This window comes from Oncorhynchus tshawytscha, linkage group LG16, assembly GCF_018296145.1.
Source record: "Oncorhynchus tshawytscha isolate Ot180627B linkage group LG16, Otsh_v2.0, whole genome shotgun sequence".
Classification (NCBI taxonomy): domain Eukaryota; kingdom Metazoa; phylum Chordata; class Actinopteri; order Salmoniformes; family Salmonidae; genus Oncorhynchus; species Oncorhynchus tshawytscha.
Window position 1 is genome coordinate 7,442,515 of NC_056444.1, and position 22,930 is coordinate 7,465,444.

Below are 22,930 nucleotides of genomic sequence, written 5' to 3' on the forward strand. Positions count from 1 at the left end.
TTGTGGGTTATAAAAGTGTTGAATACAAAGTGTTAACAGTTTAAACATGAACTCACTCATAAAAACAGCAGCTCTTTGGTGTATTCGTTGACAGTCTCTCTCAATTCATGGTTTTGAAATCTCACAGTATCAATTTCGCTGCAGCTTTCTTTAATGCCTCCTACGTTACTGCAAGACTTGGTCATCTGAGCAATCTGATTGGCCCGCGGTTGCATACAGAACCTCGATCTCCTCTCTATGCCCACCCGGAAAGCAGAGTATGTACCTTCAGACACATGAAATGGCAACAGTTTGCCCTACGCGACCACAAACAGCACCGAGACTAATAATTTGCTCTCTGCACACATAGCTCTCTGCACACCCTCTGCACACATTGCTCTCTGCACACCCTCTACACACATTGCTCTCTGCACACATAGCTCTCTGCACACATTGCTCTCTGCACACATTGCTCTCTACACACATTGCTCTCTGCACACATTGCTCTCTACACACATTGCTCTCTACACACATTGCTCTCTGCACACATTGCTCTCTGCACACATTGCTCTCTGCACACATTGCTCTCTGCACACATTGCTCTCTACACACATTGCTCTCTGCACACATTGCTCTCTGCACACATTGCTCTCTGCACACATTGCTCTCTGCACACATTGCTCTCTGCACACATTGCTCTCTACACACATTGCTCTCTGCACATATTGCTCTCTGCACACATTGCTCTCTGCACACATTGCTCTCTGCACACCCTCTGCACACATTGCTCTCTGCACACATTGCTCTCTGCACACCCTCTGCACACATTGCTCTCTGCACACATTGCTCTCTGCACACCCTCTGCACACATTGCTCTCTGCACACATTGCTCTCTGCACACATTGCTCTCTGCACATATTGCTCTCTGCACACATTGCTCTCTGCACACATTGCTCTCTGCACACCCTCTGCACACATTGCTCTCTGCACACATTGCTCTCTGCACACATTGCTCTCTGCACATATTGCTCTCTGCACACATTGCTCTCTGCACATATTGCTCTCTGCACACATAGCTCTCTGCACATATTGCTCTCTGCACATATTGCTCTCTGCACATATTGCTCTCTGCACACATTGCTCTCTGCACATATTGCTCTCTGCACACATAGCTCTCTGCACATATTGCTCTCTGCACACATTGCTCTCTGCACATATTGCTCTCTGCACACATAGCTCTCTGCACATATTGCTCTCTGCACACATTGCTCTCTGCACATATTGCTCTCTGCACACCCTCTGCACACATTGCTCTCTGCACACATTGCTCTCTGCACATATTGCTCTCTGCACACATAGCTCTCTGCACATATTGCTCTCTGCACACATTGCTCTCTGCACATATTGCTCTCTGCACACATAGCTCTCTGCACATATTGCTCTCTGCACACATTGCTCTCTGCACATATTGCTCTCTGCACACATTGCTCTCTGCCCATATTGCTCTCTGCACACATTGCTCTCTACACACATTGCTCTCTGCACACATTGCTCTCTGCACACATTGCTCTCTGCACACATTGCTCTCTGCACACCCTCTGCACACATTGCTCTCTGCACACATTGCTCTCTGCACACATTGCTCTCTGCACACATTGCTCTCTGCACATATTGCTCTCTGCACACATTGCTCTCTGCACATATTGCTCTCTGCACACATAGCTCTCTGCACATATTGCTCTCTGCACACATTGCTCTCTACACACATTGCTCTCTGCACACACATTGCTCTCTGCACACATTGCTCTCTGCACACATTGCTCTCTGCACACATTGCTCTCTGCACACCCTCTGCACACATTGCTCTCTGCACACATTGCTCTCTGCACACATTGCTCTCTGCACACATTGCTCTCTGCACACATTGCTCTCTGCACACATTGCTCTCTGCACACATTGCTCTCTGCACACCCTCTGCACACATTGCTCTCTGCACACATTGCTCTCTGCACACATTGCTCTCTGCACACATTGCTCTCTACACACATTGCTCTCTGCACACATTGCTCTCTACACACATTGCTCTCTACACACATTGCTCTCTGCACACATTGCCCTCTGCACACATTGCTCTCTGCACACATTGCTCTCTGCACACATTGCTCTCTGCACACATTGCTCTCTGCACACATTGCTCTCTGCACACATTGCTCTCTGCACACATAGCTCTCTGCACAAATTGCTCTCTGCACACATTGCTCTCTGCACACATTGCTCTCTGCACACATTGCTCTCTGCACACATTGCTCTCTGCACACATTGCTCTCTGCACACATTGCTCTCTGCACACATTGCTCTCTCTGCACACATTGCTCTCTGCACACATAGCTCTCTGCACACATTGCTCTCTGCACACATTGCTCTCTGCACACATTGCTCTCTGCACACATTGCTCTCTGCACACATTGCTCTCTGCACACATTGCTCTCTGCACACATTGCTCTCTGCACACATTGCTCTCTGCACACATTGCTCTCTACACACATTGCTCTCTGCACACATTGCTCTCTGCACACATTGCTCTCTGCACACATTGCTCTCTGCACACACTCTGCACACCCTCTGCACACCCTCTGCACACATTGCTCTCTGCACACATTGCTCTCTGCACACATTGCTCTCTGCACACATTGCTCTCTGCACACATTGCTCTCTGCACACATTGCTCTCTGCACACCCTCTGCACACCCTCTACACACATTGCTCTCTGCACACATTGCTCTCTGCACACATTGCTCTCTGCACACACTCTCTCTGCACACATTGCTCTCTGCACACCCTCTGCACACATCGACACCCTCGAAGAATCGTTACCTTCACAAAAGCCACGGCCTTTGCAGGGCAAGGGAAACAACTACTTCAAGGTCTCAGAGCGAGTGACGTCACCGATTGAAACGCTATTAGCGCGCACTCCGCTAACTAGCTAGCCATTTCACACCGGTTACATACACACCGGTTACCCTTTTGACCTCCTCCTTTTCCGCAACAACCAGCGATCTGTGTAAACAGCATCAATGTAACAGTACAGCTTCCATCCCTCTCCTCACCCTTACCTGGGCTCGACTCAGGGATCCTCTGCACACATCGATGACAGCCGCCCTCGAAGCATCGTTCCCCATCGCTCCACAAAAGCCGCAACCCTTGCAGAGCAAGAGAAACAACTACTTCAAGGTCTCAGAGCGATTGATGTCTAGGTCCAAAAGGCTCCTTAACAGCTTCTACCCTCAGGCCATAAGACTGCTGAACAATGAATCAAATGACCACCCAGACTATTTGCATTGACACCCCCCCCCTCTGTTTTTACACTGCTGCTACTTGCTGTTTTTTTATCTATGCATAGTCACTTTACCCCTACCTACATGTACAAATGACCTTGACTAACCTGTACATTGACTCGGTACCGGTACCTCCTGTATATAGCCTCATTATTGTTCTTTTATTGTGTTCCTTTTTATTTTGTTCATTTAGTAAATATTTTCTGAACTCTATTTTCTTAAAACTGCATTGTTGGTTAAGGGCTTGTAGTAAAGTAAGCATTTCACGCATGTGACTTTGTAAAATATAATATTTCATTTGATTTAACACTGTTAAAGCTGCTATCCTTTCGGTTTACAAGTTGGTCCCAGAGGCATACAGACATCAGTTCCATAAATTTACGAAAGACAGAATCGCTAAGACATGTTTGCAAGGGAACAAGCATGTATTTTTGATCAGTGGTGTGGTTCTCAAGAGGTCAAGGACCTTAAATAAACTCATACTTCTCGAGCAGTTCAAGACTTGCCTTCACGAAAAGATTGCTACCTACATTTATGAGCACAAGGATCTTACTCTCAAGAAAGCGGCAGATCTGGGAGGTGAGTTTGTGTTGAGTTGACATGTAAAACTACCTTCACAAACAAAGCAACCAGTAGTTATCCCTACGCATAAATCATTTCAGAGAAGTCCCCTCATACTGCGAGGTTTCAGTCCATATTTCCAGTGCCCAAAGATAGATTGTCAGAAAACTGGTGTTTCGTATCCACTAGTTTGTCATTACTGCTGTGAGAAATTGTCTCTCAGTGTCCTAAGTTGAAGCAGAAAAAAATCACTAAAGAAATTAACTTTTTGGCCTAAATTAAAAATGACAGTTTTGGGTCAAATCCAATATAACACGGCATTTTTTTTATTTTACTAGGCAAGTCAGTTAAGAACAAATTCTTATTTTCAATGACAGCCTAGGAACAGTGGGTTAACTGTCTGTTCAGGGGCAGAACGACAGATTTGTACCTTATCAGCTCAGGGATTTGAACTTGCAACCTTCCGGTTACTAGTCCAACAGTCTAACCACTAGGCTACCCTGCCGCCCCATGGAGTAAAACCCTCTGTATTTTCTGTATTTTCAAGTATTGTGGTGGCAGCATCCTGTTATGGGTATCCTTGTCACTGGCACGGACTGGGGAGTTTGTCAGGATCAACATAAATATGAAAGGAGCAAACCCCAGGTAAAAAGTTGGAATAAAGCCGTGTGGTCTTCTGAAAACCGGGTTGAGTGTTCCTGAATGGTCCAGTGTCAGTCCTGACATAAATCTGCTTCAAAGTAGTGTTCCTGAATGGTCCAGTGTCAGTCCTGACATAAATCTGCTTCAAAGTAGTGTTCCTGAATGGTCCAGTGTCAGTCCTGACATAAATCTGCTTCAAAGTAGTGTTCCTGAATGGTCCAGTGTCAGTCCTGACATAAATCTGCTTCAAAGTTCAGTCCTGACATAAATCTGAATGGTCCAGTGTCAGTCCTGACATAAATCTGCTTCAAAGTAGTGTTCCTGAATGGTCCAGTGTCAGTCCTGACATAAATCTGCTTCAAAGTAGTGTTCCTGAATGGTCCAGTGTCAGTCCTGACATAAATCTGCTTCAAAGTAGTGTTCCTGAATGGTCCAGTGTCAGTCCTGACATAAATCTGCTTCAAAGTAGTGTTCCTGAATGGTCCAGTGTCAGTCCTGACATAAATCTGCTTCAAAGTAGTGTTCCTGAATGGTCCAGTGTCAGTCCTGACATAAATCTGCTTCAAAGTAGTGTTCCTGAATGGTCCAGTGTCAGTCCTGACATAAATCTGCTTCAAAGTAGTGTTCCTGAATGGTCCAGTGTCAGTCCTGACATAAATCTGCTTCAAAGTAGTGTTCCTGAATGGTCCAGTGTCAGTCCTGACATAAATCTGCTTCAAAGTAGTGTTCCTGAATGGTCCAGTGTCAGTCCTGACATACAAAGTAGTGTTCCTGAATGGTCCAGTGTCAGTCCTGACATTCTGCTTCAAAGTAGTGTTCCTGAATGGTCCAGTGTCAGTCCTGACATACATCTGCTTCAAAGTAGTGTTCCTGAATGGTCCAGTGTCAGTCCTGACATAAATCTGCTTCAAAGTAGTGTTCCTGAATGGTCCAGTGTCAGTCCTGACATACATCTGCTTCAAAGTAGTGTTCCTGAATGGTCCAGTGTCAGTCCTGACATAAATCTGCTTCAAAGTAGTGTTCCTGAATGGTCCAGTGTCAGTCCTGACATACATCTGCTTCAAAGAATTGCTGTCCATCAATTGTTCCCAACCAAATTTACAAGAGGTTGAGCAAATTTGACAAAAACAATGGATAGGCCTATATGTTGTGCAAGGTTGATAGAATCTTATTCCAAATGATTCACAGCTGTAATGACGGCCTAAGGTGCTTCCACCGAGTGTTAACTCTGGTGTGTGAAGACATACTCAATTATGACTTTTTATTAATTTAGAAAATGTTAAATCATTTTTATTTTACTTTGAAAAGTTTTAGCAGGTTGTATAGAAATGAAAAAAAAAACTAATTTAACCCTTTTTTAGATTTAAATTTAAGAGAGCAAAATGTGATCTTTCAATACATTTCCTGGTTTCCCAGAAATCGTTTTTGGATGACTCAGGATTTCCCTTCTGATTCTGGGAATCCTCCAACCGGGATTTATTGAAAGTACCCGGAATTTTGCAACCCCATTAGCGACTGTACATTTGATCATGGGGATTGTTCTACCAGCTTTTGGTTTCTGTTAAACATTGCTGTTTCAAAATAAACACTGCTCCTGACTCAACTTTGAAAATATGCACAGTGTGTAGCTAACTTCCTGCTTCCATTCAAGCCTGCATGTTTGAAAAAATGGAGAAAGCATATCATGTTTCATTAATTATAATATATACCATTTAACAGTTACTTTTATCCAAAGCGAGTTACAATCATGCGTGGACACATTTGTGACGTATTGGGTTGTCCCAGGAATCAAACCTACTATCCTGCTGTTGCAAGTTCCATACTGAGCTACAGAGGACCTGTTCACTGTAGGTTTTATATATCTGATCCTACAGTTAGTTTAAACTTTTTTGGGGAGATTGTGCAATGTGTGACAGAATGTGAAAATGAGGACGGAATAGAAATATTAAATCTAAAGGCCAGGTGACAAAGGTCTGATTCAGAGGTTGCTCATCACTCCCTGCTGACTTCTATGTACAGTCCAAACACACACACACCTCTCCTGACAAAGCAACTCTTCCCTTTACTTGCTGCAAACAAACACTCCAGGCAAAAGTTTTGTTTAAGTCAGGTAAAATTATTGTTTTCCTCTCTCAATTTCTGATGATTTAAATAAGCTGTTTACTGTAAGAGCTAGCAATGTTTTGACAGGTTTTGAGTAAACAAACTCAGCAATGGAAATACAAAATTAACTCCTCGGCAACAGAGGGCTACCAGGAGGACAGCTCGGAGACAGATGCTCCGGAGTTCTGTGACAGGGAAATTACCCACGACTTCGAGGTCAAACTCTCAATCTACTACTTGCTGATCTTCACACGGAGAGTGATGGGCAACAATTTGATCTTCTACATCGTCTGCAAGTTGGAGAAACACGACACAGTGGGCAACATCTTCCTACTCAACCTGTTAATGTCGGACCTGGTCTTCATGTCTAGTCTGCCATTCTGGGCTGTGTCCCACCACATGTCCAGCTGGGTCTTCGGCCGGGCCTGGTGTAAGATCGTGGGCAGCAATTACTTTCTGGGTTTCTACAGCTCCATCTTGTTCCTGACTCTCATGACCTTTGACCGGTACCTGGCTCTACACCAGGCTGTCCACCAGGCTTTGCCGGAGGAGCTTATGCCCTGGTCTCGTTCGCCGCTGTGTGAGGCATCAGCCTCCTGGCGTGCATCAAGCCGTTTATACTCTATGACCAGGCAGAGCATTACTCCCAGGGGTTGATGTGTGAGGAGGTCAGCGCCTTGGAAGGGATCAACTTTAAGGTGTTGGAGATGTTGGGGCCTTACCTCCAGTTAGGCTTGTTTTTCATATATCCTCTCATAGTTTTTTTTTTTACTGCTACTTTAGGATCGCCATGACGGTCATCTCTTCCAGGACTGTGAGACTCATATTTGTCATGCTGGACACCTCATAATGTTGTGGTGATGCTTCAAGAGGATGAAGACGACTGTGTGAGTCCGCAAACTTGACAATGCGCTGTAAGTTACTCGTATGGTCACATATCTGTACTTCTGTGTCAACCCTGGCTTCTACACCTTTGTGAGGAAAAAAGCTCCAGAACCACTTCAGAATTCTGCTGGTGAGACATGTGCCGTGTCCTAAGAACCAGTCCAAGGTACTAGCCGGACAATGTCACAAATTAGGAACCTTCATGTGGGCAGGACTAGTTAAACAGATGGACAGGTATGATCTAAGAGCCCCATGGCACAGAAATGTACAGTATATTAATGAACATCTAGCAGTTGCATATTAGTTAACAAATCTTGGAAAATACACGTAGTTACTCACTGCTGTGCATCTGCATTCAGGGAGACACCCTGGACCCAAACTGTTGCAGACCTATATCCATCCTGCCCTGCCTATCTAAGGTCTTCGAAAGCCAAGTAAACAAAGAGATCACTGACCATCTCGAATCCCACCGTATCTTCTCCGCTGTGCTATCTGGTTTCCGAGCCGGTCACGGGTGCACCTCAGCCACGCTCAAGGTACTAAACGATATGATATCATAACCGCCATCGATAAAAGACAGCCGTCTTCATCGACCTGGCCAAGGCTTTCGACTCTGTCAATCCCCATATTCTTATCGACAGACTCAGTAGCCTCGGTTTTTCTAATGACTGCCTTGCCTGGTTCTCCAACTACTTTGCAGACAGAGTTCAGTGTGTCAAATCGGAGGGCATGTTGTCCGGTCCTCTGGCAGTCTCTATGGGGGTGCCACAGGGTTCAATTCTCGGGCCGACTCTTTTCTCTGTATATATTATATCAATGATGTTGCTCTTGCTGCGGGCGATTCCCTGATCCACCTCTATGCAGACGACACCATTCTGTATACTTCTGGCCCTTCCTTGGACACTGAGCGAGCTTCAATGCCATACAACACTCCTTCCGTGGCCTCCAACTGCTCTTAAACCAAATGCATGCTTTTCAACTGTTCGCTGCCTGCACCTGCATGCCCGACTAGCATCACCACCCTGGATGGTTCCGACCTAGAATATGTGGACATCTATAAGTACCTAGGTGTCTGGCTAGACTGTAAACCCTCCTTCCAGACTCATATCAAACATCTCCAATCCAAAATCAAATCTAGAATCGGCTTTCTATTTTGCAACAAAGCCTCCTTCACTCACACTGCCAAACTTACCCTAGTAAAGCTGACTATCCTACCGATCCTCGACTTCGGCGATGTCATTTACAAAATGGCTTCCAATACTCTATTCAGCAAACTGGATGCAGTTTTTTCACAGTGCCATCCGTTTTGTTACTAAAGCACCTTATACCACCCACCACTGCGACCTGTGTGCTCTAGTTGGCTGACCCTCGCTACATATTTGTCGCCAGACCCACTGGCTCCAGGTCATCTACAAGTCCATGCTAGGTAAAGCTCTGCCTTATCTCAGTTCACTGGTCACGATGGCAACACCCACCCGTAGCACGCGCTCCAGCAGGTGTATCTCACTGATAATCCCTAAAGCCAACATCTCATTTGGCCGCCTTTCCTTTCAGTTCTCCGCTGCCTGTGAATGGAACGAATTGCAAAAATCGTTGAAGTTGGAGACTTTTATCTCCCACACCAACTTTAAACATCTGCTATCTGAGCAGCTAACCGATCGCTGCAGCTGTACATAGTCCATCGGTAAATAGCCCACCCAATTTACCTACCTCATCCCCATACTGTTTTTATTTATTTACTTTTCTGCTCTTTTGCACACCAGTATCTCTACCTGCACATGACCATCTGATCATGTATCACTCCAGTGTTAATCTGCTAAATTGTAATTATTCGCCTACCTCCTCATGCCTTTTGCACTCTTTTTTTAAAGTTAAATGATTAAAAAAAATCCTACTGTGTTATTGACTACTGTGTTATTGACTACTGTGTTATTGACTTGTTTATTGTTTACTCCATGTGTAACTCTGTGCTGCTGTCTGTTCACACTGCAATGCTTTGTCTTGGCCAGGTCGCAGTTGTAAATGAGAACCTGTCTAGCCTACCTGGTTAAATAAAGGTGAAATAGAAATAAAATAAAATAAAATAAAAAGAACCGTCAAACTACAATACTAAATCCCTCTTCAACCAGGGAGTTTTTCTCTGCAATTCTCAGAAAATCTAATGACTTTGAGCAAAGAGGAAGAGAGGGTTGGTGACGGATAATCTAGTTACAGATAGCTGGAACACTGGCCAGGTTAGAATACAGGTAAACATTTGTCATGAGAGCAAAAAGACCTTGAACATTCTGTATGTTTAGTTCACAGTCAAACAGTTCCTTATTCCTTTTAGCTGTATTCCGGGTTAAATTAATGCAATAGTCTATGCAACACACCATTATTCTGTCTTTCCTTACTGTACTGGGAATAAAAGCCCTATACTTATTTTTTTTTAATGAGAATATGCCCACACACAAGTTTACTGTACCATTCATTAGGTCAAAGTTTTAGTCGATGTAACCATTTTCAAGCCATTACACAGTTCGTATATTCAATATAATAACAGAGAACATTTTCAGTATGGAGATTATGCTGTCTGTTGTGGTTGCTCCGTGGAAAGACAACTATGTGTATGTGTACGAGAAGTGTGCATGCCTTGGCTTATTAAATACTTGGTAATATTTGAAGCCTATATTGCAGCAGTCTGTATGCGGTCTTCATTCTGAGAGGACGAGGACATCTGGGGTGTGTTCAACAACACTTCCCACAAGTAGAGAAGCTGTAAGCAACAACGGATGCAAATTATGGAGTTTGATTAAACCTCGGTGGTGGTAGCATTTATAGAGCTGTAGATTGCATTCACTCAGGAATATAACAGGGAAACAGTTTCCTACACGGTCAAAAAAAAAAACTGTTCTCACCGGCGAAAACAAAGAAGGAGATTTCGATTCACCTTCATGTGGTATTTTATCTCACATTTTTAATAGAACTGTCAAGCGGCTCTCTCCTTTTCTACACTTGTGGGGAATGTGACTTCATTATGGGATTAGACTGCATGTTCATGCCCGACTAAGACCTATGTGATACCCTGGGGGTCTGTAAAACCAAACTGCAGATTTTGATGTGTCTCTCCCCTAAGCTTTAGATTGGTCTTGGCTTTATAAGCAAGGCTACTGAAGAATAAGGAGGCACCTAAAACGTGTTAAGAGGTATTTTCCTAACTTCTACCTCTCTCTGACAGAGCAGCATAGTATCTTGACATTTATAAGGCTTTTGCACTGTTTAGTCCCCCGACCAAATTCAAACTGGATGATGTGTTAGACCACACAAGCAGAAGTCCAAAGCTATGGTAAAACTCCAGAGGACGAACATGCAAAACCAATTCCCCCTTGGGGATAAATCAACTTCTCCTGAAACCATGTTTTACTTTTCTCCTCCCTTTTTGAGTCACCAGTAATATCAAAAGCAAAAGTCAATTTCCTAACACGGAACCCAAACTGGTTGCGCATATGCCGCATCGTGCGTAAATGTATTTTGTCTCCCTATATCAAACGCGATCCCGACACGCAGGTTAAAATATCAAAACAAACTCTGAACCAATTACATTAATTTACATTAATTTGGGGACAGGTCGAAAAGCATTAAACATTTATGGCAATTTAGCTAGTTAGCTTGCACTTACTAGCTAATTTGTCCTGTGATATAAACATTGAGTTGTTATTTTACCTGAAATGCACAAGGTCCTCTACTCTGACAATTAATCCACACATAAAATGGTCAACCGAATCGTTTCTAGTCATCTCTCCTCCTTCCAGGCTTTTTCTTCTTTGAACTTATATGGTGTTTACCATCTAAACTTTCATAGTATTACCACGACGACCGACAACACAGTTTGTCTTTCAATCACCCACGTGGATATAACCCAATGAGGAGATGGCACGTGGGTATCTGCTTCTATAAACCAATGAGGAAATGGGAGAGGCAGGACTTGCAGCGTGTTCTGCATCACAAATAGAACTGACTTCTATTTTAGCCCTTGGCAACACATACGCTCGTTGGCGCGCGCGAGCAGTGTTGGTGCAATAATTGAATAATATAGATTTCTGAATTTATTTTGCAATGCCCTGACTTGAGACGCGAGCAGTGTAGTCAGGGTGTAAGAAGTGTGCCACATATTCCTGAGCTTTTATATTTCCTTGTTGTGTTTACGCTGTTTTCTTTGCAGTGTGGAGACAGAATACTCACAGAATAGTCGTTGTTCTTTCCTACCTTTTCTACTGTATGTAGTATGTGCACATCCACATTCAACTCAAACCTCTCTCTCTCTCTCTCTCTCTCTCTCTGTATTACATATAATCTTTCTTTCTCTCTCTTAAACCCCCCTGGGAAACCACATCTTCACGTTTCCAAGATGTCTACCTCTTTACCTTCATCCTGTTTGTATTGGGCTACACATGTCTACTTCCTGCCACAGCTGGTCCCTTTGATCTGGTCTCAGGACCGCATTCACCCAGCGTAACAAATACAGAGGTCCTCTATCTCTCCATAGTATTGCAGTAAAAACATGGTATTACCATTCGCAGCACATCTCTGTGCATGCCGTCATATTGATGGGGCCTTTCGATAAGCCCCTGAGAGGATTTTCAACCTGATATCCTACAAAGGCACAGAGAACAAGATGCATACTCCCAACCAGCCCCCTCTGAACACTGCACACAATACAGAGACAGATGGGGCTTTACATTATTCTATATGGTCGTTCTTTACATGAAGACGCTGTAAGTTTCGAAGCTTAGGAAAGTGCATTACCTCACCATGTTGATTACTGCCATATTGACTGCTATCCCTTTAGAGTTTGTCAAGCAGCCTCTTCCATCCCTGTCCATAAGAGGACTGCAGGCAGCCAATGCTTGGTACCTGTGGGGGGTAGGAGACGCTCCAGCTCCTCAGGCATAGTAATTATCTAGCTGTTTTATTGTTGAATGTGCTGCTGGCTGGGGTTTAAGGGAATGGAATTTAATTTTTTCAAAAAGTTTATTGGAAATGTATCACCAGCTGTTCTGACTTCGTCCATAATCACCTCTGTCTATCTGTATGGTCCAGAATCACCTCTGTCTATCTCTATGGTCCAGAGTCACCTCTGTCTATCTCTATGGTCCAGAGTCACCTCTGCCTATCTGTACTAGCGATGAGTGAGTTGACTCATAACCCGCAGTCCATGGGCGGGTTTAGGGTCATTAAATATTGTGTGGATGAACGGTGGGTTAAATAAAGAGTTAAAACAATACATTAAAAAAATCATGAATGTATTATGCTTGTGCAATTTATAACTAAAGGTTACAATGAGGTTTTCTCACTGGCATTAGTGAGTAAGCATAAGCTTAGGGCTTAACTTTATGCATGCCAAATAGCCTACACACCAGTCACCAAATACTTCATTCTATAATTTATTCATTCTATAATTTATTAGATTTTTCTGGTGAGCAAGGGTTTATTTAGTCTTCTAGAGAAACATATAATGACAGAAGAGAAGATGCATGCATCTATAGACAAGTTGACTAACAACTAGCCTACCAAAATGTTGGAACTTATAAGCAGAAACAAATCGAAATTTGTAACAAAAAAAATCATGCACCCCAGTCAAAAAATCCACGGTCTCAAACTAACGATTTCAAATTTTATCACATACACATAGTTCACAAAACATTAGGAACACCTAATATTGAGTTCCACCCCCTTTTTGTCTTCAGAACAGCCTCAATTTGTTGGGGCGTGGCCTCTACAAGGTGTTGAAAGCGTTCCACAGGGATGCTGGCCCCATGTTAACTCCAATGCTTATAATTGTAGTTTATATTGATGTTTTTTTTTTGCGTATTGTATTAAACTGAAACATGTTCTTGTATTTGTAAGTGTCTACTTTTATTACACCCTGTTTGATTTATATACATCAAGTCTGGTGAGACTTTTGCCATTCTATTTCTTATAGGCTTTGTTATTATTTCATTGTCACAGTTTATTAAATGAATGGGCCTATAATTATTTGGTATTTTGGTATTCACTGTTGCAAAAGCAGCAGCTACTCTTCCTGGGGTCCACGCGAAACACGAAACATGACATAGTACAGAACAATAATAGACAAGAACAGCTCAAGGACAATTAAAAAATGTATTAGAAAAGCCATACGTAGAATATCAATACCAATACATACACACAAACTATCTAGGTCCAATAGGGGAGAGGCGTTGTGCCATGAGGTGTTGCTTTATCTGTTTTTTAAAACCAGGTTTGCTGTTCATTTGAGCAATAAGAGATGGGCTGTGTGTAAGTTGACTATGCAAACAACTTGGGTTTGTCAACACATGAATGTTTCTTATAAAAAGAAGTGATGCAGTAAGTCTCTTCTCAACTGTTAGCCATGAGAGACTGTCATGCATAATATTTATATCAGCCCTCATATTATAATGCAGACCAAGACGTGCCGCTCTGTTTTGGATGAGCTACAGCTTAACTAGGTCTTTCCTTGCAGCAGTTCACCACACGACTGGACAATAATCAAGATAATACAAAACTAGAGCAGCACTTGCTTTTTGGAAAGTGATGTCAAAAAAAGCAGAGCATCTCTTTATTACGGACATACCTCTCCCCATCTTTACAACCATTGAATCAATATGTTTTGACCAGTTTACAATCTAAGGTAAAGCCGAGCCATTCATTACAAGATTCAATGCTCTTAGGTTTAGAGATGTTCAGCACCAGGTTATTTCCGGCCACCCATTCCAAAACAGACTGCAACTCTTTGTTAAGGGTTTCAGTGACTTCATTAGCTGTGGTTGCTGTTTGCGTATATGATTGAATCATCAGTATACATGCACACACATGCTTTGTTTAATTCCAGTGGCATGTCATTGGTAAAAAATAGAAAAGAGTAGAGGGCCTAGAGAGCTGCCCTGTGGTACACCACACTTTACATGTTTGACATTAGAGAAGCTAACATTAAAGAAAACCCATTGAGTTCTATTAGATACATTTTTATGAATCCACAATATGGCATAGGTTGAAAAGCCATAACACATACAGTACCAGTCAAAAGTTTGGAAACACCTACTCATTCCAGGGTTTTTCTTTATTTTTACTATATTCTACATTGTTGAATAATAGTGAAGACATCAACACTATTAAATAACACATATGGAATCATGTAGGAATAAAAAAAAGTGTTATATTTGAGATTTTTCAAAGTAGCCACCCTTTGCCTTGATAATAGATTTGCACACACTTGACATTCTCTCAACCAGCTTCATGAGGTAGTCACCTGGAATGCATTTCAATTAACAGGTGTGCCTTGTTAAAAGTTAATTTGTGGAATTTATTTCCTTCTTAATGCGTTTGACCCAATCCATTGTGTTGTGGTAAGGTAGGGTGGTATACAGAAGATAGCCCTATTTGGTAAAAGACCAAGTCCATATTATGGCAAGAACAGCTCAAATAAGCAAAGAGAAATGACAGTCCGTCATTACTTTAAGACATGAAGGTCAGTCAATCTGGAAAATGTCAAGAACTTTGAAAGTGTCTTCAAGTGCAGTCGCAAAAACCATCAAGCGCTATGATGAAACGGGCTCTCATGAGGACCACCACAGGAAAGGAAGACCCAGAGTTACCTCTGCTGCTGAGGATCAGTTGTGTCCAGCCTCAGAAATTGCAGTCCAAATAAATGCTTCACAGAGTTCAAGTAACAGACATATCTCAGCATCAACTGTTCAGAGGCGACTGCGTGAATCAGGACTTAATGGTCGTATTGCTGCACTAGAAACCACTACTAAAGGACACAAATAATAAGAAGTAATAAGAGACTTGCTTAAGCCAAGAAACACGAGCAATGGACATTAGACCGATGAAAGTCTGTCCTTTGGTCTGATGAGTCCAAATTTGAGATGTTTGGTTCCAACCGCCGTGTCTTTGTGAGACGCAGAATAGGTGAACGGATGATCTCCGCATCTGTGGTTCCCACCATGAAGCATGGAGGAGGAGGTTTGATAGTTTGGGGGTGCTTTGCTAGTGACACTATCTGTGAATAATTTAGAATTCAAGGCACACTTAACTAGCATGGCTACCACAGCATTATGCAGCAATTCACCATTCCCATCTGGTTTGGGCTTAGCGGGGCTATCATTTGTTTTTCAACAGGACAATGACACAAAACACCTCCAGGATGTGTAAGGATTATTTGACAAAGAAGGAGAGTGATGGAGTGCTGCATCAGATGACCTGGCCTCCACAATCACCCAACCTCAACACAATTGAGATGGTTTGGGATGAGTTGGACCACAGAGTGAAGGAAAAGCAGCAAACAAGTGCTCAGCATATGTGGGAATTCCTTCAAGGCTGTTGGAAAAGCATTCCAGGTGAAGCTGTTTGAGAGAATATGATTGCAAAGCTGTCCTTATGGCAAAGGGTGGCTACTTTAAAGATTCTGAAATATAAAATATATTTTGATTTGTTTAACACTTTTTCTGCTAAAACATGATTCCATATGTGTTATTTCATAGTTTTGACATCTTCACTATTATTCTACAAGGTACAAAATATTAAAAATATGAAGAAAAACCCTTGAATGAGTAGGTGTGTCTAAACCTTTAACTGGTACTGTAAGTTCATTCAACAACAGGTTAAGGTCAATAATATCAAAAGCTGCAATGACAGTACAGCTCCCACAATCTTCTTACAATCAATTTCTGTAAACAAATCATCAGAGTGCCCATCTCTATAAGCATGCGGAAAGCCTGTTGTTTATTTGTTTACAGAGAAATAGCATTGTATTTGGTCAACCACAATTCTTTCCAACAGTTTGCTAAGAGCTGGCTGCAAGCTTATAGTTCTGCTGTTAGAACCAGTAAAGGCCGCTTTACCACTCATGGGTAGTGGAATTACTTTGGCTTCCTTCCAGGCCTGAGGACAAATACTTTCCTCTATGCTCAGCTGAAATATATGACAGATAGGAGTGGCTATAGAGTCAGCTACAGTACCATCCTTAGTAGCTTTCCATCTAAGTTGTCAATGCCAGGAGGTTTGTCATAATTGATCGTTAACAATAATTTTTCCACCTCCCCCACGCTAAGGTTTAGCAAACAATACGTTTCTTAAAAGGTTTAGCAATAATTGGAAGAAGGAATTTAATAAATGCATCAAGTGCAGTATACGGATGCTCCTCATTTATCACATCAGACCAACAAATACATTTAACATAGTCCACATAAGAGTCACAGCAAAATGTTTTGTATGATCTCTTATACACTATTTTAGGCCCAGCTTTTGGAACTTTGGCTTTCATGGATAGAGCCACAATATTGAGATCACTGCATCCAATGGGTACAGATACAGCTTTAGAACAAAGTTCTACGGTATTAGTAAACATGTGATCGATACATGTGGATGATCTTGTTCCTGTAGTGTTTGTAAACACCCTGGTAGGTTGATTAATAACCTGAACCAGATTGCAGGCACTGGTTACAGTGAGAAGCTTCCTGTGTGTGTGTGTGTGTGTGTGTGTGTGTGTGTGTGTGTGTGTGTGTGTGTGTGTGTGTGTGTGTGTGTGTGTGTGTGTGTGTGTGTGTGTGTGTGTGTGCGCGCTGCGGGGTTGAAACTACGAACCCATAGTCTTGGCTCTCTCATCCCTTCCAGAATTCTGGGATTTCAAAAACGACCTTCTTCAGAGGTTGGCTTTTCTCTGTCCTCTATATCTACATTTGTAATAGTACAGGTTTACATTTTTTCCATTGACGTATGTAATACATTTAGAGTCCAGAAGATGCAATCTGTTCATTCTCAAAATGATTTTGTAGTTGGGAGTAGTAATCCCCAGGTGTCCTGTAGATGACTTGTAGAGATTAAAATTTTCCCGCCTCTTTGGAGGAATGTGCCTTTTGTATTACTACGTCTGTCAATCTTATGGAATGTTTGATTTAGGTCACCTGCTAAAATAATACTTCCTGTCTGGATTTTTATCTAATTTAGCTTGAGTTCTAAAAAATACCAGATTTGCCCCTGTTGTGATAAACAATGAAATCAATGTTTTTCATCATGTAAGAAACAATTCAACATTAGAAAACGACCTTCTTCATCTATGTGCTGGGATATAAGGGAAAAGGGTGTATTCTTATTTATCAGGATACCTACACCTCTGCTATTACTATAGTAGGTGGCAGCATAGGCCTCTCCAACCCAGCTCCTCTTTAAATGTTAAATATCTCCTTTTTTAAATGTAACTCTAGCAAGAAAACCACATCTGCTGAACATCTCTTTAAGTGTTCCCCCATCATGAAGCCTGTTGTTACGGTTTTCTTCCGTCGAAGGAGAGTCAGACCAAAATGCAGCGTGGTTAATACGATACATGTTTAATAACGAAAAACCACGAACAATACAAAAACAACAAGCGTAACGTGAAAACCGAAACAGCCTAAACTGGTGCAAACTAACACAGAGACAGGAACAATCACCCCACCAAACACTCAAAGAATATGGCTGCCTAAATATGGTTCCCAATCAGAGACAACGAGAATCACCTGCCTCTGATTGAGAACCGCCTCAGGCAACCATAGACTTTGCTAGAACACCCCACTAAGCCACAATCCCAATACCTACGAAAAAAACCCAAAACACAAACACACCACAAAATAAACCCATGTCACACCCTGGCCTGACCAAATAAATAAAGAAAACACAAAATACTAAGACCAGGGCGTGACACCTGTGCACATTCCATGTGATAGATTGTATTGGTATTTTCTCGTATAGAATCAAAGTTAACCTTATCTATTCCGTCTATCATTGAAGAATCAAGTTAAACATTTTAGCAGACATGACATATGAGGGCAGTGGACATTCCATAGAATGGGAGGATCACAATAACTACTGTATTTATAAATACATAGTTATTGAGAAGAATGGGAGAAACTCCTCAAAAACTGTTGTGCAGCCAAAATTGTAGCGTCGTACCCAAGAAGACTCGAAGCTGTAATCGCTGCCAAAGGTGCTTAGGCAAAGTACTGAGTAAAGGGTCTGAATACTTATGTAAATGTAATATTTCAGTTTTTATGGAGTATTGTGTGTAGATTGATGTTGGGGGAAAAAAATCCATTTGAATCCATTTTAGGATAAGACTGTAATGTTACAAAAAGTGGAAAAAGTCAAAGGGTCTGAATACTTTCCGAATGCGCTGTATGTGTGTGGGGGAGAAAGCATACTATTATCTGCCTACAAACTGGTCAGGATCATTCTATGCTTCCTATGATGTCACATCTGTGCGTTCTCCCCCAGTACCCTGAAATCACCATTTCTCCCACTTCTATAGGTGGACCATTGTAGCTGACCCTGCAAAAGGTTTTTTTCTCTGCATTAATTCCCAATTATGGCATAACAGCTGTGCTTGATTCCATTAGAGAACTATCCTATTAAGTAAAAAATAATGGGTCATGCTACTGCTATTGAAGAATTAACTGCTGAAAAGTGTAGCTACGTCTACTGTGGTGGTTAATTTCTTTACTATCAAATGAGGAGAGACAAACTTATCACACAAGTCAGAGTTATACTCAAATGAAATCTTTAATAGTGAGAGCTTTGCAATAGCGATGGCTGGTCGACGAATCAACTGTTTCTGATGATCCGTTGAAAAGCGACGAGACAAAAGCACAAAGGTCTTTTATAGCCAAGATACACCCCCTTTCAACCTACATGACGAACAACAGATACATAGAATGTGTCACAAGGTTAAGATTTGTATGAAGGATACCTATAATACATAGAAGGCAGTATATGCTGTGTCAACAGACTGCAACTCTTTGTTAAGGGGTATATGCTGCGCCGACTCCAACCTGGAACCATCTCTCCCTGGTACGGTCTAGAACAGAAACATTAACTCGTGCTCTGGAATGCTCTTTAGGTTTTATCACCCAAAAGACATGGTAAATCTCTTGTCAGTGTTATCTCCCAGAGGCCCATCCTCAGTGGAACACGCAATAGTTAAGAACACACAATAGTTAAGGAACACACAATAGGAACACACAATAGTTAAGAATACTCTATTCTGTTAAATAAAACAACCATTTCATGCAATAATAGTAGTATAATATAATCTTGCAATTTTGCCACCATACTACTTATGGTTTTACAGAATAGATTGTCTTTGGATATTCTCCTATCATCTAAGGGAGGCAACTGTGCAGTGGTGGGTCAAGAAGGTTCTGTATGTTCTCATGACTGATGATCTTGGTGAGGAGATTGTGTGAAACAGCAGCATCTCCTCCCCCACCAGCTGGTCATGAAGGAGGGTAGCCTAGTGGTTAGAGCGTTAGAGCATTGGACTAGTAACGGAAGGTTGCAAGTTCAAACCCCTGAGCTGACATGGTACAAATCTGTTGTTCTTCCCCTGAACAGGCAGTTAACCCACTGTTCCTAGGCTGTCATTGAAAATAAGAATTTGTTCTTAACTGACTTGCCTGGTTAAATAAAGGTAAAATGACAACAGTCCTTGCCACTGTCTCCCCCTTCAGAGAGATCTAGATTTCCCTATTGGAAATGTAACTCCTGAATGGTAATTTTGTAAAAAGAAACTGAGGGAAAAGGGAGGGATCCCTATGAATCCCCATGAACCTCCTTTTCCCCTCCATTTTCCCCCTAGATTATTGTTACTAAATCACCATTCAGGAGTTCAATTCAGATCACTCCTTTCTGTGTAAAATGCCAACCTCCCAGACACCAGAAAATGTAAAGTTCTGTCTGACAACAGCTCAGATATATCATGTATGGTGATGCTTATGTTTCCATGGCAACAAAGGGGGAATTGTGGTGGCGGAATCTGAGGGCGGGGGGGGGGGGGGGGGGTGAGCTGTTGTAACTTCTCAAGGTTTATGCTCTGTTCTGTGTTGGACTGTGATGTTATGTATTTCATAGACTCCTGGTATATACGTAACCTAACACAAGGCCCTTGTGTTCTGGAACTGTGGCTTACGTTAAATAACGGTTGCGTAACGATATGATTGTATTCTCTCCTCCCACGATGTAAGGGACATGTAGACATTTACTCTTTGAGCTCTTTCCCTGACTGAGATCAGAGAGGTATCTATCTTGCAGCTGCTCCAATGTATAAAAGATTCACTATTGTAATTATAAATTAGTCTCTGCCTAATCTTTGGATCGGGTTTTCCACAACAGTACCCCCAAAAAATAAAAAAAATGTTTTTGATTATGTCATTATACATACTTTTGAAGAAAGACTGCCTTAAGTACTCTGGTTAGTTTGCTTTACCTTATCAATTCAATTCAAGTGTAGTGGCTGGTGGGGGTCGACTTGGGTGAGGGGGTCCTCCGAGAGACTGAAATGGGGAGAGTGGAGGCCACACACACACACCCCAGAGAAGTGTAAGTCACAACATAAAACATAAAAAAATGAAGTTCTTCCTTCTCTCTCTCCCAAACCAAATCTTCCTTCTCCACCAGACCCTCCCAGCCCCTCAACCTTGCCCACGAAGGCCAAATGTATTTTTCTTGCCCACCCAGACCAAGTATATGCCCACCACCCATCTTACTCACCCTTGCCCACCAAAGCCAAGCTTATCCCCAGCTCCCATCTTAACTCAACCTTGCCCACGAAGGCCAAATTTATCCCAAACTCCAATCCTTGCCCCCCTCCCTTCTTTTCAGACACATTTACACCTCTCTATACATCTACTTACTCATCCCTTCTCCGTCATTCACACACAACATATACACAACGCCTCCTTACACCCATTCTCTCCTGCCCCCCCACACATATTCATTATCCTTCCCTCTCACATTCATAGAGACATACTCACACATACACCCACTCACACCCTCGCCCCCCCCACACACACAACATCCAAAAAACAATTATTGACATACATGCTATATTTCCTCCTTGATATTGCATTTTTCAGTGCCCATGTATCTCATTGGCATCGACTAATTCCATCACTACTTCATAGAGAATAACAGTTACTTGTGGGACAATAGAGTCTAGATTGTATTAGGGTGAGTGGGGAAAGAATATTGTCTCAATTTACAATAAGCTGGTTTTAAGCATCACTGTATGTAGCCTAGTGTGCTTATCACTTCTTTCTGCTTTGTCCTCTCCTCGGGGCATTGGGCTCTCTTTCAACTGGAAAGTTTTCCTGCAGACTGTTCAGGGCTTCATCGGTGCTTGTGAACTCCCTCCCTTGTGTTCCCTTCTATACCCACAGCACTGCCGGGAATCGGACTTAATTCCTTTTTTCCTCCAGTGACTGTCTGATCGGAATGAATTGCTTACATTGCTTACCCCCCCCCCCCCTTTCCGTTTAGCAGACAGATCCTGGATGAATTGAATGGACTGGCTATGGATTTTAATCTCTTTTGCCCCCTTGTGCCTTCAGAATGTCGACATTGGTCTGATAGTTCAATAGTTTAAAGATGACCATGCAAGGTTATTTAGCGTTCTTCTGTTTCTCGGCCGAAGCAATGGCATCACTCCAGATGCTCCAGCTCTTCCAATATCAGATTGATCACGTAGCTGGAAAGGTCTCCTTTATTCCCAACATCTTCTGGACAATATAATTAGACTTTTTTTTGGTCTCGTTCTGTTTTCTTGCTGGTCCAGTTCAACTTCCACAGTTTGTACCTGTTGTTTCCAGAAGGCCCATTTTGTTGTCCTGTTCGTCCATGCGCCCATCCTTCATATGCATATCTGATACGATAGACTCTACTTTCCTTTTGACAAATCAACTGTTTTTAAAACAACAGATTGTATCAGTTTGTTTGTTTTAGTGAGGATGTTTTCATGTATATCTTTCAGCTGTTCGCTGCGTTCATTTACATCTCCAAGATGTTCATTATCTTGTCCTCTAAGGGAAGCAATGGCTTCTGGGTTTGAGTCGCAGCGTCGCTTTTCCCGACAGATTGGTTTGCTGTTTTATATAACTGACCGCTCTCTCTCGATTTTAGAGGCGTAATTTAAACTATGCTGTCTGGTTTCTACATATAACCTGAGTTTTTACAGGTACAAAACGGATCGATGTCTGCATGCGCCTCCTTTCAACCTTTGTCTATCTCTATGGTCCAGAGTCACCTCTGTCTATCTCTATGGTCCAGAATCACCTCTGTCTATCTCTATGGTCCAGAGTCACCTCTGTCTATCTCTATGGTCCAGAATCACCTCTGTCTATCTCTATGGTCCAGAGTCACCTCTGTCTATCTCTATGGTCCAGAATCACCTCTGTCTATCTCTATGGTCCAGAATCACCTCTGTCTATCTCTATGGTCCAGAATCACCTCTGTCTATCTCTATGGTCCAGAGTCACCTCTGTCTATCTCTATGGTCCAGAATCACCTCTGTCTATCTCTATGGTCCAGAGTCACCTCTGTCTATCTCTATTGTCCAGAATCACCTCTGTCTATCTCTA

General features: G+C 42.3%; 1 protein-coding gene across 1 annotated transcript; it reads left to right on the forward strand.

Moving 5' to 3' along the window:
* The first annotated feature begins 5,857 nt into the window (after positions 1 to 5,857).
* Positions 5,858 to 7,907, forward strand: LOC112234278 (C-C chemokine receptor type 3-like). Its single transcript, XM_024402334.1, has one exon. The coding sequence runs from the start codon at positions 6,882 to 6,884 to the stop codon at positions 7,275 to 7,277; it is 396 nt and encodes a 131-aa protein (XP_024258102.1). The 5' UTR covers positions 5,858 to 6,881; the 3' UTR covers positions 7,278 to 7,907.
* Positions 7,908 to 22,930: the final 15,023 nt, after the last annotated feature.